Raw genomic sequence first — 19076 nt, 5'->3', positions numbered from 1 at the left:
AGCACCAGATTGAGCCGCCAAAATCTGCTCACCCAGGGGAGAGGTCAGGCTGGTGCGAATGGCGGCCAGGATCTGATTCGGAGGTATGACCGAAGTCGGAATCGACTCCTCCCTGGACAGCTCGGAGTACTGCCGTGATAAGGCATCCGCCCTGATGTTCTTGGAACCGGATAGGTAGGAGACCACGTAATTAAAACGTGACAAGAACAGAGCCCATCTGGCCTGACGTGGTGTCAATCTCTTGGCCTCAGAAAGGTAGGTCAGATTCTTGTGGTCCGTCAGGATGAGAACCGGAACCACCGAACCCTCGAGCAAGTGCCTCCATTCTTTAAGGGCCTGCACGATGGCCAATAACTCCCTGTCACCAATCTGATAGTTGCACTCCGCGGAAGACAGTTTCCGGGAGTAAAACCCACAAGGAAGCAGAGGACCCTCTGGTGTTCTACGCTGAGACAGAAGGGCGCCTACTCCCGTCTCAGACGCGTCCACCTCGAGGACAAAGGGCAACCCAGGGTTGGGATGCGACAGAATCGGAGCCGACACAAAGGCGGACTTTAGGGCCTCAAAAGCTCGGATGGCCTCGAGCGGCCAGACCTGGGAATTACTGCCCTTCCTGGTCAGATCCGTGAGAGGCTTGGCCAGCATGGAAAAGTCCCTGATGAACTTCCGATAATAATTGGCGAAGCCCAAAAAGCGCTGCAGGGAACGAAGACCACTGGGCTGGGGCCACTGTAAGACAGCCGAAACCTTCTCAGGATCCATGGAGAACCCCTCAGTGGAAATGATGTAACCTAAGAAGGTTACCTGGGATCGGTGAAATTCGCATTTCTCAAGCTTACCGAACAGCTTGTTCTCTCGTAACCGTTGCAACACTCGTCTGACATCCAGAATGTGGGCCTCCATGGATTCAGAATATACCAAGATGTCATCCAAATAGACTACCACACACTGCTGCAACAGGTCACGGAAAACATCGTTGATGAATTCCTGAAAGACTGCGGGCGCATTGCACAACCCAAAGGGCATAACCAAGGATTCGTAATGACCGGTCCTGGTGTTAAACGCGGTCTTCCACTCATCGCCCGCCTTGATCCTTACCAGGTTATATGCCGCCCTCAGGTCGAGTTTGGTAAAGACCGTGGCCCCTTTAAGGCGATCGAACAGCTCGGAAATCAAGGGTATCGGGTAAGCGTTCTTGATCGTGATGCGATTGAGACCCCTGTAATCGATGCAAGGCCTCAACTCACCGCCCTTCTTTTTCACAAAGAAAAATCCAGCCCCTGCCGGGGACGAAGATTTGCGAATGTGTCCGCGTGAAAGCGCCTCCCTCACGTACTCCTCCATGGCCTCATTCTCCGCTACCGACAGTGGATAGACTTTGCCACGAGGAGGAACGGCACCAGATTGTAACTCTATGGCACAATCGTATGGGCGGTGCGGAGGTAGGGCAACCGCGCGCACCTTATCGAATACATCCCGGTACTCCTCGTATTCAGGAGGCAACAGAGAGTCCGAGGAAGTACACAGCAACTTGACAGACCCATGGATGCAACTAGCCCCACACTGCGGTGACCATGAGAGGATCTCGACCGATCTCCAATCGAAAGTCGGATTATGCTTCTGGAGCCAGGGGTACCCCAAGACCACCGAGTAGTGTGGAGACGAAATAACCTGGAGGCAGACCGACTCTCTGTGAACGGCACCAATGGCTATCCCCACTGGAAGGGTCTCATGAGTCACGTGTGGCGGCAGAAGGGGTCTGCCGTCTATCGCCTCAAGAGCCAGTGGGGAACCTCGAGCCTGCAGAGGAATGGAATTGGCGGCAGCGAACACACTATCAATGAACAAACCACCAGCACCAGAGTCCACCAACGCCTGGGTCGTCACCGAGCCCCCGACCCAGGAGAGGACAACAGTGATCAGTGGTTTGTCAACACGGGAAACCGGGGACGAGGAGACTCCACCCAAGATCTGCCCCCGACAGGATCTCAGGGTACGAGCGTTTCCCGGACGGTTCGGACATGCCAACCGAAAATGCCCACCGAGACCACAGTACATGCATCGGCCCTCGCGTCTCCGGAGTGCCCTCTCCCCCTCGGACAGGCGAGCAAACCCCAGCTGCATGGGTTCACCCCCAGACAAGTCATCCCCAGGAGGCGTGGGAGGAGAGGGAGGCACGGGTGGGACAGCAAACGTAGGCACCAATCTGTTAGAAGACCTCCGCAGGTTCTCCTTAAAGGAAGGTCTCTCCCTGAGTCTGGTGTCAATCAAAATCAGGAAAGAAATAAGAGACTCGAGCTCAACTGGTAGGTCCTTAGCTGCAACCTCATCCTTCAAGGCATCCGAGAGACCATGAGAGAAAGCAGCGACCAGAGCCTCATTATTCCAGCCCACCTCTGCTGCCAGGGTACGAAACTCAATGGCGTATTCAGCTACGGATCGTGAACCCTGTCTGATGGACATAAGGAGCTTCGCAGCAGAGGCAGCACGAGCCGGCACATCGAATACCTTCCGAAGAGAAGCAACAAAACCGGAAAACTCGGCAACCATCGGATTGTTGTTCTCCCATAAAGGGCTGGCCCAGGCCAAGGCCTTGTCCGAGAGCAGCGAGATCAAGAAGCCCACCTTTGATCTCTCAGTAGGAAAGGCATGTGGCAGCAACTCGAAATAAATGCCCACCTGGTTGAGGAAACCTCGGCACTGAGTTGGCTCTCCCCCAAAGCACCGTGGAAGAGGGGCAGAACCGGTCATACCCCGAAACACCGCAGGCGCAACAACAGGTGTCGGGGTAGACTCTGGCACAACAACCGGAGCGGCAGTAGGAGCGAGCCCAGGAGCGACAACCGACCCATCGGCAACGGGAGCGAAATGAGCCGTGCGTTCAAGCAGGGTTTGCAACGCCACAGCGAACCGACCCAACAGGTGATCCTGCTGATCAAGTCTGGCAACCAGCGTGGGTAGCGAGGATGGCCCTGTACCGTCAGAATTCATGGCTTGGTCCTAATGTCACGGAACCATGAACCAGACGTACAACAAGAGATAAATGAAAATAAGAAGACTTTATTGAAAATAAAGCTGTAAAGCAAAAGTCCAAACGGATGGTGAAACCGAGCAGAGTCTTTGCGAAGCCAGAGGTCAGGAACCAGAAGGGTAGTCAGACGAAGCCAGGATCAGGAACCAGCAGGGTAGTCAGACGAAGCCAGGATCAGGAACCAGCAGGGTAGTCAGACGAAGCCAGGATCAGGAACCAGGAGCAGCAGCAGTCTTAGAAGCATGTGAACACAAGAGGACCAAGCAAGGAACTGAAGCCACAGACCTCCTATATATATGAGCTAGGCATCCAGCTCCTCCCAGGGGAAGGAGGAGCCGCAGGGTGGAAGGCTACAAGAAACCCAGAAACCAAGATGGCCGCCAGCACATGTCAAACGAAGGAGAGCAGCAAGCAGGTAAGACCATGACAATAAGATGGGGCTTATACACTCACCTAAAGAATTATTAGGAACACCTGTTCTATTTCTCATTAATGCAATTATCTAGTCAACCAATCACATGGCAGTTGCTTCAATGCATTTAGGGGTGTGGTCCTGGTCAAGACAATCTCCTGAACTCCAAACTGAATGTCAGAATGGGAAAGAATGGTGATTTAAGCAATTTTGAGCGTGGCATGGTTGTTGGTGCCAGACGGGCCGTTCTGAGTATTTCACAATCTGCTCAGTTACTGGGATTTTCACGCACAACCATTTCTAGGGTTTACAAAGAATGGTGTGAAAAGGGAAAAACATCCAGTATGCGGCAGTCCTGTGGGCAAAAATGCCCTGTGGATGCTAGAGGTCAGAGGAGAATGGGCCGACTGATTCAAGCTGATAATAGAGCAACGTTGACTGAAATAACCACTCCTTACAACCGAGGTATGCAGCAAAGCATTTGTGAAGCCACAACACGCACAACCTTGAGGCGGATGGGCTACAACAGCAGAAGACCCCACCGGGTACCACTCATCTCCACTACAAATAGGAAAAAGAGGCTACAATTTGCACGAGCTCACCAAAATTGGACTGTTGAAGACTGGAAAAATGTTGCCTGGTCTGATGAGTCTCGATTTCTGTTGAGACATTCAAATGTCTGAATTTGGCGTAAACAGAATGAGAGCATGTATCCATCCTCTGATGGCTACTTCCAGCAGGATAATGCACCATGTCACAAAGCTCCAATCATTTCAAATTGGTTTCTTTGGGATGTGGTGGAACGGGAGCTTCGTGCCCTGGATTTGCATCCCTCCAATCTCCATCAACTGCAAGATGCTATCCTATCAATATGGGCCAACATTTCTAAAGAATGCTATCAGCACCTTGTGGAATCAATGCCACGTAGAATTAAGGCAGTTCTGAAGGCAAAAGGGGGTCCAACACCGTATTAGTATGGTGTTCCTAATAATTATTTAGGTGAGTGTATATACACTATGATTCTAAATATAAACATATATAGTATGAGTTGGAATTACTATTGCATATTATTAATAAAAGATATGCTAACTACTTGTTACACTAACGAGGAAACTTTACTCCTGATTAGTACTTTTGTGTTCTTCAGAACACAGAGGCAATGATTATCATGAAACCTTTGTGGAAAGAATGTAACAATCATAAACGATCAGCATATGACCCCGAAAACTGAGCTTATAATGTTGGCAGCCTCTACAAATGTGTCCCTTGGGTGCCATGTGCTGTGGGGTAGACTATAAATGTTGTGTAGGGACAGGACAAAGAAAATAACTCGAGCAGTATCCTGATGGTCACTGCTGATAATATTTAGGATCAGAAATGTTCGCTTAATATTAAGCTTATACACAGATGTAATACTAAAGTTAGTGTGTCATCAGAAAACAACCTATTGTTTAAATCACATTTTCATATTAAACATATTTTTTTTAGAATTAGTATTTTTTTTTCCATGTCACTGCCTATATATTTTTTTAAAATCCTGCAATTTTCACACTGCGTACTAGACCTAAAATATATTAAGACTTTCTGTCTTTTGAGAGCAGTTACATGGGCCATAGACACAATGGTCCCGAGCTGACCCTATTGACTACTGAGGCAGAGTTTTCTAGGCATACTCTGTGACCTGAGCAGAGGTTTAGGAGGGAGAAGATAAGCTGTGATATCACCTACTGTAAATGGTGTATCCTATATAGAGGTGTTACTTGTCATTGTAATTTTGCCTGTGAAGATAAGGAGATAGCTACTGAATAGTTACTCATACTGAACAGAAAGTCATGACCTCTTGTTATACACCGGCCAGTGTGAAAATTGCAGGATTATATATGAATGTTTTAAATATAGATAGGGACATGGAAAATGTAAAAAAAAAAAAAAATCATCAAAAATTCTAAACATAAAAACATGATTTAAATAATAGGTCATTTTCTGATGACACATTCCCGTTAAAGTAGTTTTACCATCACATACAATGGGGGCAAATCGCTAGGATGTGCCCCCATTGTCTGATAGGTGCGGGTCCCACCTCTGGGACCCGCACCTACAATATGAACGGAGCGGGGAAATTAATGGAGGGCGCACTGCGCATGCGCAGCCGCCCTCCAATTTATTTCAATGGGGCCGTTGAAAAAAGCCGAGCATTCCGTCTGCCCCATAGAAATGAATCGGAACAGGGGCCGTGCGTGCGCTCCCATTCACTTGTATGGAAGCAGCAGGGAGCAGCGCTTGGAGGTGGGTGGACCCAGGGAAACCCGGGGTTCTTCCAGCCACAGCTCTCCCCGCTCCGTTCTCCTTGTATGTGCGGGTCCCAGAGGTGGGACACGCACCTATTAGACAATGGGGGCATATCCTAGCGATATGCCCCCATTGTCTGTGATGGGAATACCCCTTTAAGCTCTTAGATCTGTAACAGGGTCACCTACCTACCATGCACCATTTATAATACTGATGTTCCTCAGGCACCATGGTCTGGTTTGACAGCTGCCACTTCACCCCCTTGTGGAGAATGTAGAGAAATAAGCCATCAAAGAATCAGTAACAGAGAAATGAGGTTATCTGGTGCAGACTGATATTTGGGGGTATTGGTCTACTGGTCTATATTAAACATTTGGTGTCAATGCAGACAGGTATTATATGAATAAAGCGCTCAATAGTTGAGTGAAGGAATTGTAAGTCATTTTTATTGTAGTATCCTACAAACTTGGGCCACCTCTTTAATCCAGGCTATCAAATAAAGGTAGGAGGCCGATCAGAACATAAGCACTAGCTGTCATGTGGGTGCTAGCACATACTGTATATTTCCCTTGGAGAAGATTGGGAATAGCATACAGTAGGTAAAGGCCTCTGTACACGATCAGAGCAATTATCTGGAAGAAGGGATCCTAGAAATGCTTGTTCCCAATAACTGCCCTTTATAAGTGAACGAGCATTAGGTGATTAGTGACCAGAATGATTCTCTATGGCGAAGAGCAATCACAGCAGCAGAAGAAGATGATTGCTACATGTGCATGCAACTCTCACCGCCTCTGGAAAGCAGGCAAAATTTGGAAACGAATGGTTCATTCCAAATAATTGCTTGCTGAGGTGGTCCGTGTAAAGGTGTCTTGAAGAGTAACTTAAAGGGGTTGTCTAACTTTTAAATTCTCCTCCCTCCATGCTGGACCTGTAGAGTCAAGCATGCATACCTTCTACCTGCCTTTTGGTTCTGCTGTTTTGGTCCACCACTCTCTTCACTGGGCTAGGGGCCCCAGCAGCAGTGACATGTCCCCCAAGTGGTACGTCACTGGGTCGCACCGCACATGTGCCCCCTCTGTGCTAGAAGCTTACATGTGGGGCCGGAGGCCTGCAAATAGAGCAGTTGACCATAAGAGCCTGAACCAGCAGTTAAAGATCTTGTAGTAGGATTTAGTGGTAGATACTGTACTTTCTAGGAGCTGCAGAGGGTATTTATATAAGAAAGAAGGAACCCAAAATCATGTTTAGTTTGATAGGGTGTGCTCTGCTTTCCCAGCATGTGGGGAATGGATCCAAAGAAAGTATATAAGATCCACATGCTGGAAGAGCAGAGCCAATGCAAGTCAAAGCTGCAGATTGCTCCGAGAAGCGCTGCTGCACCTTCCGTGCTTTCAGTAATGGATAAGGTCACCTTGGAAAGGGAGTCTGTCAGCAGTTTTGTGCATATCATACCATTCATAGTGGCTGACCGGACTTAAATTGTCTGTTTAAACAATACCTTTGTTATGTTAAGTCGTTACTATGTTCAGTAGAGAAACTAGTTTGTTCAAGTATGCTAAGGACCAGTTCGGAGCACCGAGGGCAGGCACTAGTCCCTCAGTGCACCAGCAGTCCCTCCCAGTGTCCATGAAGCTCCTCCTTTCCTTAAGTGATTGAAAGGGCCAGAAGTTTGAATCCTGCTCCCACCTGCTCCTGTTATCTCACACCTGCGCCGTGCACCACAATTTCACTGTGCAGTGCATTTGTTCCCTCCTGGGTATAAATATGCACCGGAATTGTGGTGCACAGCCACATTCATATAATATACCATCCAAATTTAGGAGTGACTTTGCAATTTTGTTTCCTTTTGTATTCACCCTTGGCTTTGGCTACAAAAAAACCACCAAAAAATCCCTTTATGAAGCCTGCCTTGCAAAGTTGGTGTCTACAAAGACTATTTCTATCTCCTTCCTTTTTTTTTGCTCTTTAGGCCTCAGGAACATGGAAGATCTGTCTCGGCAGTTCAGTGCCACACTGAGATACAATGATTGTATACTACAGAGCTGAAGACATGGTGATATGGTGCCTCCATACAGCACTATATGACAGGAGTATTTCAGGGAACAAAGAGCAGATTTTTAAAACCCTGTGGGTGGCAGAAACTTAGACAAGCTGTCTACACATGGACCAAACCATAGTGGCTCATGCTGGATATCAATTATTGGTTGGCTGTGTTTGTGACAGGATTTCACGACAAAGTTGTGGCACAATTTTGGTGCAAAATGTTGCCTATTAGCCCACGCCCCTGTGCCCAATAAGCCTTGCCTCATTGCTGAGCTAGGTGCCAAATCTAGATGTGTCAAATTGCACCAAAAAAGGAACTAAAAGGCACCAATGTGCGTCAAATTTTGGAAAAATTCTTGATAAAGCGTGGGTGCACTCACATCAGTAAATCTGGGCCAATATGTTTGTAATATGGCAGCCAAAAAAAAGTTCTGCATGCCTCTGTATAAAATTGGAGGAACATGGAGTCCCATTTATCTGAAAGGGGCTTGCAGAATCCCATTCACGTGTTGCAGAAGCAGCCCCATTCAGATATCCTGTTACAGGACAGACAATCACTTGCAGAATTAACCCTTACTCTGTTGCGTGCATAAGGCCTTGGCGATTAATGACAATTGTGTTGGTTACAGATAAATTACAAATTAAATAACAATAAAAATGACGCTTGAAAAACTTTATTTAAGGCTGCTAGTTGATATTTTGAAAGCTTACCACATCTGTAATAAACATTTCAAACAGGGTAACCCTTTTAGACATGATTGGAGTAAACTCTATGTACAGTTTATCTTCATAGAAAAATAAGTTATATCTTTTTTTTTATTTAAACAAGTTATATTTTTTGTAGCTACATTTTTGGTTTTTTTCTCTCTAAATAATTGGGTGAGAAAATGGCACTTCTGGATTTAAGCCCTCGTAGTTCTGGAAGGACAGCCAAAGCATATGTGCTAAGAACAATACTAGTCCAGCCATTACCGAAAGCATGAAACCTTTTATGGTTGATGTGTATGTTAGTAAAATTTGCTCTAAGTGTCATTCCTCGACAAGAAAACACTATCGTGAATTTCAATTACTTTGCATGCAAAGCTATACTGTATGGCTTTATGATACACCTGCTTGAATTTACACAACACAAAGTCATCATTTTCAAGTGACAGCCGGGTGGTTCCTTGGTGGAGATCTTCGGTTTTCTTATTGTTCTTCCAGCAAATCCCTTAATTGAAACAAAAATAGATTAATCACAATTTCCAATTCTATAAAATGTGTTTTTAATCCCTAATTTTCCATGATAAATGTCCATTCCAGATATGATTGATATTTGAATATGATGATTCACCACGATTCTGGACGATTATCTGCTGTAATAATGAGGCAAAAGTGTGAACCATACTCTGCAATCTCTAGAAAATTCACTTCTAATGTGTGAACGTATTAACTGGGAGGAGGCTGTGTTATTTGATGGAGGAAACAGCTTCAGCTGCCATTTTGAAATCCGCCATATTAAATTCAGCTCAGATCTTTCCACTGTGTAGGTTGGGTCATAGATACCTCATAGTGAAGAAGACAAAGAATGCTCAAAGCGGCACTGCAAGGGAGGAAGATCTTCCCAGATTTATCAGAAAATACTTTTATTAGGTGCACAGACAATACATTTTGGGGTTGTACTAACCTCTTCATCAGGTGAGTAGCACCATGTACTGGGGGGGTCATGTGATAGGATATTCTGGGTTAGAATTTACTGGAAGAGTAATTGTTGACCTATCTTTATCTGTTTAGGAGTTACGCAGGGTCAAACTTTCTAAAGTCCTTTACATAACGTGTTCTATGTGTCCATCATTCTGCCAGAAGCACATGGTCTTGGTCTTGTGTGAACAGGATGAAGAACTTCAGGTGATACTTCTTCACAGCACTGAAAGATTCGTCATTTCAGGTGAGCCAAAACCTGAGCGGAATTCATTATAGTGGATTTCAAAATGGCTGCTGAAAATGTTTCCTCCATCAAACAATGCGGCCTCCCTCCATCCATCTTTCCCTTTCTCCCAATTAATACTTTCATACATTGGAAGTCAACTTTCTACAAATTACACCAGTATGTGTCCAGACTTTTGCCTCACACTGAACATGAGTAGTACTGTACATAAGGAGTCCAGATCTCAAAGCTGTGCTGATAAACGCAGTCTGGACTGCTCTGCCATGCCAACAGTAGTCCCAACAATGTATTTCAGCTTTAAACCCTGACAACGGGAGAACAGGGAGCAGTAAGGAAACAAAGAATAGCAATCTGGACTCCTTATCTGGAGCACTGCTCATATATTACCGCAGATAATAGCCCAAAATACTGGTGACAGGCTCCCTTTAAGCTGTGTACACCAGTTATCTGGTGTCCAAAAGGTTGCAAATTTTGGTGTGAACCCCACTTGTGCAAAAAAATTGATACTTTAGTGGGTGCAGGGAGCACATAGGGGCCGCAATCTTTAGTTCCTATGCATGGTGCATGGGGTCAAACATTATAAGAGAACAAGACATGTTAAATAGGACCTGTCACCTCTAGGGAGATGTCTGCTTCAGCAAATACTTGAACTCTCAATGAAATAATAGGAGCATCTTTTCTCTGCATTGTATTGTTCCTCCTAGCAATGTATGAATACATTGTCAACTAGACGCCGCAATTCCCCTTGTGACATTCCCTGGGGCGTGTTATTACACAGTCTGATTTTGTAACAATTTCCATTGGTTTAAAAAAAAAAGGGATCCAGTTTTAGAATGTTTACCTGGAAACAAGGTAAGTGGCCTGTGGTTGGTTGAATTTTTGGACAAGGGGTATTACAGTGTCAGGACAGTCCTGTTTCTTCATATACTGTATATATTTTTTTTAATGGCTCTATTAAATTGATTGAAAAAAAGGATGAGGTTCTGTGCAAGCAGAATAAGGCTCCATTCACACGTCCGCACAATGTGTCCGCATCCGTTCGGCAAAAATGCGTGCGGACCCATTCATTTTCAATGGGGCCGGAATGTGCTGTCCGCATCCGCATTTGCGGATCCGCACTTCCGCATCCGTGCTTCCGTTTCAGCAAAAAAATAGAACATGTCCTATTCTTGTCCGCAATTGCGGACAAGATTAGGCATTTTATATTATAGTGCCTGCGAAGTGCGGTCTGCAAATTGCGGAATGCACATTGACGGTGTCCGTGTTTTGCGGATCCGCAAAACACTTACGGACGTGTGAATGGACCCTAACTGATCCTCCTAATTCAATTGATGTTTTTGACTTATTGCAACTGTATCATTTTTTTCTGGATGGAAAAGCTCAGACATCTGCACTTCTGACAGAAATGCAAAATGCACAAAAGAGATGTTTTGGGCATCCACTTTTCTAAAGAAACCAATGCATCAGTTGAGTAAAAACTGATTATTTTAAGGGCTCATGCACACGACTGGATGTATTTTGCGGTCCACAAAACACGAATCCGCAAAAAAAACAGATGACATCCGTGTGACGTCCGTGTTGCATCCGTTTTATTTTTTTGCGGATCCATTGTAACAATCCCTGTCCTTGTCCGCAAAACGGACAAAAATAGGATGTTCGATTTTTTTTTTTGAGGAATGAACATGCGGACATATGAAAACAGAATGCACACAAAGTAATTTCAGTTTTTTTTAAGCCCCATTGAAGTAAATGGTTCCGTATATGGACCTGTAAAAAACAGAAGAAAGATGCATTTGTGTGCATGAGCCCTAACTGAAACAAAATGTGGTGTGAAAGAGCCCTAAGGTCCTCTTTAAACAGTCCTTTAAGTGCAGGACTAACACAATCATATGACTCCTAAGAAGAAAGATTGTGCAAAACTTCCCCTTGTCCCCTGTTGTTATGTATGTTCTTTGGAAATGACTTTGCCCTATGCTAGGTATAAAGTTCAGACAAGTTACAGTACATTGTGGTTATCACTGAAGGGGGACCGTACTACTAGGAATATTAGCTGGATAGCTTAGAATTGCAAACTGTAGCAAAAAAAATGATAATGTATTTTTTTTATGCAAATCAGCTATTGTACAAAGCATTGTTGAATGAGCCCAAAGGACCCTGTCACATAAAGCAAGATTCAATTTCAGTAAAGGCTCCTCTTGTTAGAAAAATAATATATTGCATGTATAGCTTTGTGGATTAACAGAGGCAGAGTGGGAACCAAACAGTTCTGTTATCATGGGACTGGCCATGTTATCATGGGACCAAGGGTAGGCCATCAATATGAGATCAACTGGGGTCCAAATCCTGAAGCTGTTTGAGGTAGTCACGGCGCTCACCAGAGCTTCATTGAGAGCTGCAGTCTTGGTAGCGGCTGCGCTTGGTATTGTAGCTCAGCCCCATTCCTTTGAATAAGAATAAGCAGCGCCTAGGCCATGTGACCGATGAATGTGATGTCACTAGCCTTGGAAGAGGTTTAAGTGCTCATGGAGCGCTTAGACCTCTTCGAACAGCTGATCGGTAGGTGTGTCGGGAATTGGACTCTCGCTGATCTGATATTGATAACCTATCCAGAGGATAGGCCATCAATGTAAAAATCTCAGAAAAACCCTTTAAATGTTAGGCACAACTAAGTGGGTCAGGTATAATTTATGAACCGAAAGGGGATTTTTTTCACAGGATATGTCATAAATATTTGATGGTTGGTTAATCTACTGTACTTTATCTCCTGGACTCCAATGTATCATGCATCCCCTATGCCAGCTCTATTAGTCAAGGTGGCTGGTCGGGCAGCACATCAAAACCAAATTGAGAAGTGGCAGGATGTATTCAAGGTGTGTATGTCAAACCAGTGTCATTTTCTAAGTGAAGGTTAGAGTAAAATATCTAGAATATGATCCATTATCTCAATCAATTTTGATTTAAAATCGCAAGACTCAATTCTTTTTGACTTTGGATTGGTCAAATTAAAAATGACTCGATCTTTTAATTAAAAACAGAATATAGTATAATGTGTAGTCGGAATAGCTGTCTATATGACGTACCTTTCCTTAACTGGGGCGTTGATGATCCAGTCCAAAAATTCTTGGGCAGCCTTGATATCGAGGGCTTTGTTGAAGTCACTGGTAAAACTGCCATCAGCGTGTCTTCTGTCCATGTCATCTGCAGCGGAAACATCTGAGAAACTTAAAATAGAAAGAAACATTATCAAAATGCTATTATATTGTTCAAAAACAGCAGAGTTATAGAACAAATGACCAAATAATCATTATTACAAACAGTAAGTGAACAAAAATACAAGTTTCTTGGGGGCTAATATATATGAAAAGTTCTCTGTAAATTATTATTATTATTATAATAATTTTTTTTTTTTGGTGGGTGTCAATTCAATTTTTGTTCTATAGAACAAAACATTTCAACTGGATGCTAATGTATACACTACCAACTCCATGATCATTCTGATAGCAAACTAACTTTTTGAAATACAGGTTTTAATATATACATTGGAAATGACTATGAAAAGGTCCTTTGCTGTTACTTTTTCTACTAGGAAATAAGCTATATACACATACTCCAATACATTTGGAATATTATTACTTATTGTTGGTCTTCATGCTTTTGGATTTCACAATTGTACTTTTTATGAATCTTTTCTTGTAAACAGAGAAAAACTAATTATATAATTTATATATAATAATCGATGTACTATTGAAAAAATATCAAATTCTTACTTTCTCTTTGGTCTTCCCTTAATTAACCAATCAACAAATTCTTTGGCTGCTTTTTCTTCCAAAAAGCTGGTCATATCACTAGTGAAAGTCCCCTCTGCGTGCCTTGAGAGTCTCCTAGACAATGAAAAAGGTCTTTAAATAGAAAAATGATTGGAAAATATCAAACTGGAATTTTTAATTTTTTTAAATTTGGTTTTGTTGCAAAGAGGGATTTTTATCATTTTAGGAGTAGTCGTAAAACCCTTATAAAATGGGGCAAGGCCTTGTACATTTGTATAAGCTTCAGAAATATATTTTACTTAGTTTTTCAGTGAACAATAATCTAATTGATATAAAAATGTACATAAGGAAACTTGTATTTTAGGGTTCATATTATAAAACAAAATAAAGGCATATGTACAAATAAATTATTTTATGGATAATAATTAGTGATATTGGTATCACTGAAGGTGGTACTAAAATAAATACTAATGAGTCATGGATGCAGAATATCATCCTTACTGTTTCTTTGGTATTCCTTTTAACAACCAATCAATAAATTCTTTGGCTGCCTTTTCTTCCAAAAATTGGGTTACATCATTGGTATATGTTCCTTCAGCATGTCTTTCAAACTGAACATTACGTCTTGACATTCCTCTACAAGAACAAATGAAAAGTTATAGTTGTACGCCTAACCCATGATTAGCAACAAAAAAATCAATACACTCTAATAATGAAAGACTTCCCTATAAAGGGGTTTTCTGGGGTTTTATTGATGGCCTATCCTCAGGATAGGCCAACAATGTTAGATCAATGAGTATCCAACACCCCACACCTACCGCACCAATCAGCTATTCCAGGCAGGCACTGGTGCTGGAAACTATCTAGTAGAAATAGCCTGAAGCAAAAGGCACTACATAGTGGCTGCTTCGGTGTAGTGCATCTCAGCGGTCATTCAAGTGAATGGAAGCTAAGCTGCAGTATGTCAGCATCAGAAACTAGACAATGGTTTGAGCTTTCCATCCACTGTATAATTTCCGGCACTGGAGACTACCTGAAGTTGATTATTGGGGGTGCAGGCTGTTGGACCTTCATCCTGAGGATAGGTCATCAATATCTAAGTCCTGGAAAACCACTTTAAAGTTGTAATATTGAGAGCTTGGCTGTAGATCAAGGGTCTACATACAAGTGGGTCGCAAGAACTTTGTAAGTATCCCATGTCCACTGGTCATTTCAGTATTAGCAAAGAACATTGTTGAGTTCACCCTAGATTAAAGGAAACAAGATGGGGCCAAATCAGCAAGCACCAAATCCTATGCTCTTGGGTTATGGGTATGGTAACCAGCACCAGGAGGGGACCGCCATTTAATCTTAGTTACAGGACTGTAATCTCTATGTCAAAATCAGGTTTTATAGGCAGTTACTTAGAGAATTCACTACCTAAACTGAAAATTACATATTTACCCAGTCAGGCAAAATATCATTAGTATCCTTATTTAGGTTAATGGAAAAAAAATGGATAGCAGGCCAACTGGTGGGATGATTGATGGACCCATTGTCTATAACAGTCCTTATACAGTCCTTTCAGTACATGGGGTTGAGCTGCAATACCATACACTGCCCATGCATAAGACTGATGCTGTTATATTTTTTCTAACCTCAGACAACCCCTTCAATAAAATATATTCTCTTGTGAGCTGAGACAATATTGGACATCATTGACCCATCAAATAGCTGCCTCTTCTCCACCTAGCTGACAGGTATATTACTATGTATGGTTATGACATGTTTACGCTGAGTATCTCACAACTTTTATGAACTTTGCACATCTCATAAATATGAACATTCCAGTTGCTGTAAAGCAATTTTATGAGCTAGTAATTGCACTAATTAAGATGTGACTTGTAATGATAACTAACCAAGAAATGAAAATGTTCAGAAGTGAATTGTGGGCTGTTAAAGAGCTCAGGCAATTCAGGCATAAATTTTAAAACCTGTTGTTAGTATTTATTTCATTAGACATGCCATCCATAGCTGAGTTTTGGATATTTGTGGTCTGACAGTTCTATTAATTATAATATATATATATATATATATATATATATATATATATATATATATATATTGGTTTAATTAGTTTGGCATCCATTATTTTCGAAATTATTTTTTTAAGAATAATATCCACATTTTAATGGATTCTTCATGTCTTACAATACTGAGTATCTATATGTGGAAAGTATATATCTCTCGCATAATGCATTGGGCAAGGGAGAATATATATGTTGCAGGCACAATTCCTCCTTTAGGATGTACTTAATTATACTAAAAGGCAGTACCAATCATAATTGTAACCTTGGTCCTAACAAACTGTGGGTACAAGTGTTCCGGAAGGGAGAGCATTTTAATTCCATTATTGAAACCACACAAATAGTCAAGCCTACCATTGCTTATAGACCAAATGACCCAACATGGTGTGTCCTTCCTAACCTTTCCTCTTGGTTCAGGATATCCTGAGATGAGTGGCATAAGATGCCCAACTAAGTAATACAAAAGGTTCCCTTTTCAAAGTTGGCTATCTCTCAACACTCATCTTGGGATACCTCAAGCCAACAGGAAAGGTAGGGAAAGTCACACCTGTAAATGCTAACAAATCCCACCAATCAAGAATTCACCAATCAAATGAATATCTCCAGTGTATCATGACATACACCACAACAAGTACTATTTTCAACAAAACAAATAATCAATCAATCAGGAAGACACAAGTGGGGTTTCCACACATTGACGGTAAGGTTGAGTGGACAAACAAGATTGACGGAGAGTGGTAAAAACAAACAACGTTTACTCAAGGCAGGGTATGGACTTAGAGGGACCTAAGTTTGAATTATCTGAAACAAAAGGTAAGCTTTGTCGACTCCAGATATTCTTACCCGCTTCTTTTTGAGTTCATTAACCACTGGACAAAGTCTTGAGCCCGCCTGGAGTCTAGGTACTTGCTGTAATCACTAGTAAATGTGCCTTGTGAGTGACGTTTAACTTCATTGTGGTGATCTGAATCATCTAGTGCTTCAGTCCTTGCAGCTTTGACTGATCTGTGTATACAATTTTTTAATTTGTGATATAAGCATCTATCAAAAGGCTGAGGGGATTTGAGTTCTTCACCTATAGGAATATTTAACACCTTGGTGATATTTCATGTACAAAATCAAATACATATATAGGAGTTAAGTTATCTGGTGGGATCCCTTAAAATGACCTGGATTGCCTGTATGCTGGAGTAACCTAGTGCTTGAACTCTCTTTTAATAACAGAAAGTTGCTTGTAGATGTATTTAGATATTGTTTAACTGTCAATTAACCTTCTATTCCACCTTTGACTTCTTGTAAAGGACTGGTTCAAAAACATGTGGAGGTCAATCTCAGTTACCTTTCTTTTTAAGTAAAAGTTAAAGGAGTATCTCTAGATATTGATGGCATATTGACTTCCAGACCCACCTACTATGTTGTTTACAGCCCCGGTGGCTGCCAAAAGCAGCTGATTGGTGGAGTGCTAAATGTTAGACTCCCCCATTCTGACATTGATGACCTAGTCTGAGAAGTTATTAATATCTAGAGGGTGGAAAACTCCTTTGAAGGAAGGATGATGGCGCAACTGATCCCATTGTTATCAAATGGATCAGTTGAACTTCTTTTTTTGCCCAAAACGTGTTCATCACTCACATTGATGATCTTTTAATGTTGTCAGCTCTGTCTGAAGAAATGTTGAGTACTACATTCATTCAGGTGGGACTGCTATTGCTAAGGTGTGCCATAAAATTATGAATGTGAGAGTCTGGCATCCATCTTGTAGCACATCTACTACTTTAGTAATGTTTGCTTTTTTACCAAAAAAGTGTTCATTATGAAAGGACTATTCCCTTCTAATGATGTTTAACCAATCTCAATAGGATATGCCAAAACATTATGATTGTGTAGGTATGACCACTATATCTCTAGCCATTCGTTAGATTAAAGTTAACAAGGAAATCTGTAAAGAAGCAGCAATGATGGAACTGCTGCTCCTTCATTCTGGGAACAAGCATTAGTCCTAGCTGTTATACCTCAACCAATCAGTATGTGATGGCACATCTTAACAATTTGTCTTCATTTTGTTTTGCGGGACTACCACTTTAGCATAGAAGAGCTTTTAAAGCATTGGTGATTTTATTTTATTTTTTTACATTTCTTCAGTTAAAAACGAAAGGTCCGTGACCTGTTAGATGGGAAGCTATGGTGTACCTGATTTAGTAAAAATAATGTAGTTAAAAAAATAAAGCTTACAATGCTTAATAAAGTTAAAGGCATCTTAAGGCTTCTTAACAATATTATTGGGTAATGGAAAAAATGATAATGCATTTCACATTTCATAAAGGAACTTTGAAGCAAAGAGTGGAAACTGTTGTAAGTTGTTTTTAACACTCTACCATTGTGATTTAAGATTTGCTTCCAACATGTTGGTTTCATGGAAAAATTATTAGCATTCCAATATATTTTGGAATAGATTAAGTAGGTTGATGTTTTATTAATATGTATGGTTATACTATTTACTTTTGAATCTAAAATATTTTGCATATAGTTAAGAAGTGATATTTTCTAGAAAACTATAATCACATACCTGGATTTGTCTTCTGTTTCCTGGATTGGATTTTGGAAACTTCCTTGAAGTAGCATGAAAAGAAGTCCCAGCATATAGTAAATGCTTTTCATGATTTTCTGAAAAAGTTGATGTGGAATTAAATATATATTTTTTTGTACATTTTATGTTGTTTTAAATGCTTATGTTTAGCAGTGTAATAGATAATAATTGTGAATACAAATATAAATTTTTAGACATGTATTTTGTTCTTTAAAGATTTTCAGTCTAAAAAGTATCCATTTTCTATTTCTTATTTGAAATCTTAAAACAGCTAAAAAATAATATTCCAAAAATATAAAAAAAAAATGTTGCCTTAATAGCAAAGGATACTGATCAGCAAGTATTATATTGGTGGGTAATGATTAAAAATAAGCATAAAAATCTTGAACTTTGCCATTTATATTGTGTTTGAAGCTTGAGTACTATATATTCCTTTTATGTGAAACTTTATAGGCTCCTTTATTTCAATATAACTTATGTTTATTCAAATGCTTTTTATGAAACACTATTTCTGGCATTACCCATTTTAAAAGCAATATTAATGAAGCAAAAAGCAAAAAATGGCCAAAATAAAAATGGGTAAGTCATAAAATGAAGTAAAGATAAAACTTGCATTCTTTAAATCCTTATCACTGTGTATTACAATTGTATCATAGTTGTAAAATGCACCAGTAATAGTCAAAAGTAGAGCAATATGTAATAAAGTTAGAATGCAAAAAAATATACATAAACTAATGATATAAATTAGTAATATTTAATAAAACACATTTTAATATACTCTTTTCATCCATATAGTCCATTTTATGGCATAAAAAAGGAAGGTACTTACTGTGAAGTCTGTGTCTGGAAATGGACAAAATGATGCTCTCACCAAAGCAACTTTCAGATCTTTTCTGATGATGATTCCAACTGCTTATGCCACAAAGCATTTTATACTCTTTTCAGCTTCATTGA

At 41.2% G+C, this 19076-nt stretch overlaps 1 protein-coding gene across 1 annotated transcript; it reads right to left on the bottom strand.

Annotated features, from left to right (window-relative positions):
- Positions 1–8963: 8963 nt before the first annotated feature.
- On the bottom strand, positions 8964–18193 carry GCG (glucagon). Its single transcript, XM_040441057.1, has 6 exons — positions 18102–18193; positions 16379–16540; positions 13971–14105; positions 13470–13583; positions 12783–12923; positions 8964–8985 (listed from the first exon to the last, which is right to left on the bottom strand). Exons 1-6 carry the CDS (start codon positions 18191–18193, stop codon positions 8964–8966), a joined length of 666 nt encoding a protein of 221 aa, XP_040296991.1.
- Between the last annotated feature and the right edge of the window lie 883 nt (positions 18194–19076).

Source organism: Bufo bufo, chromosome 7 (assembly GCF_905171765.1).
Source record: "Bufo bufo chromosome 7, aBufBuf1.1, whole genome shotgun sequence".
NCBI lineage: Eukaryota > Metazoa > Chordata > Amphibia > Anura > Bufonidae > Bufo > Bufo bufo.
This window is presented reverse-complemented; position numbering and strand designations above follow the sequence as displayed.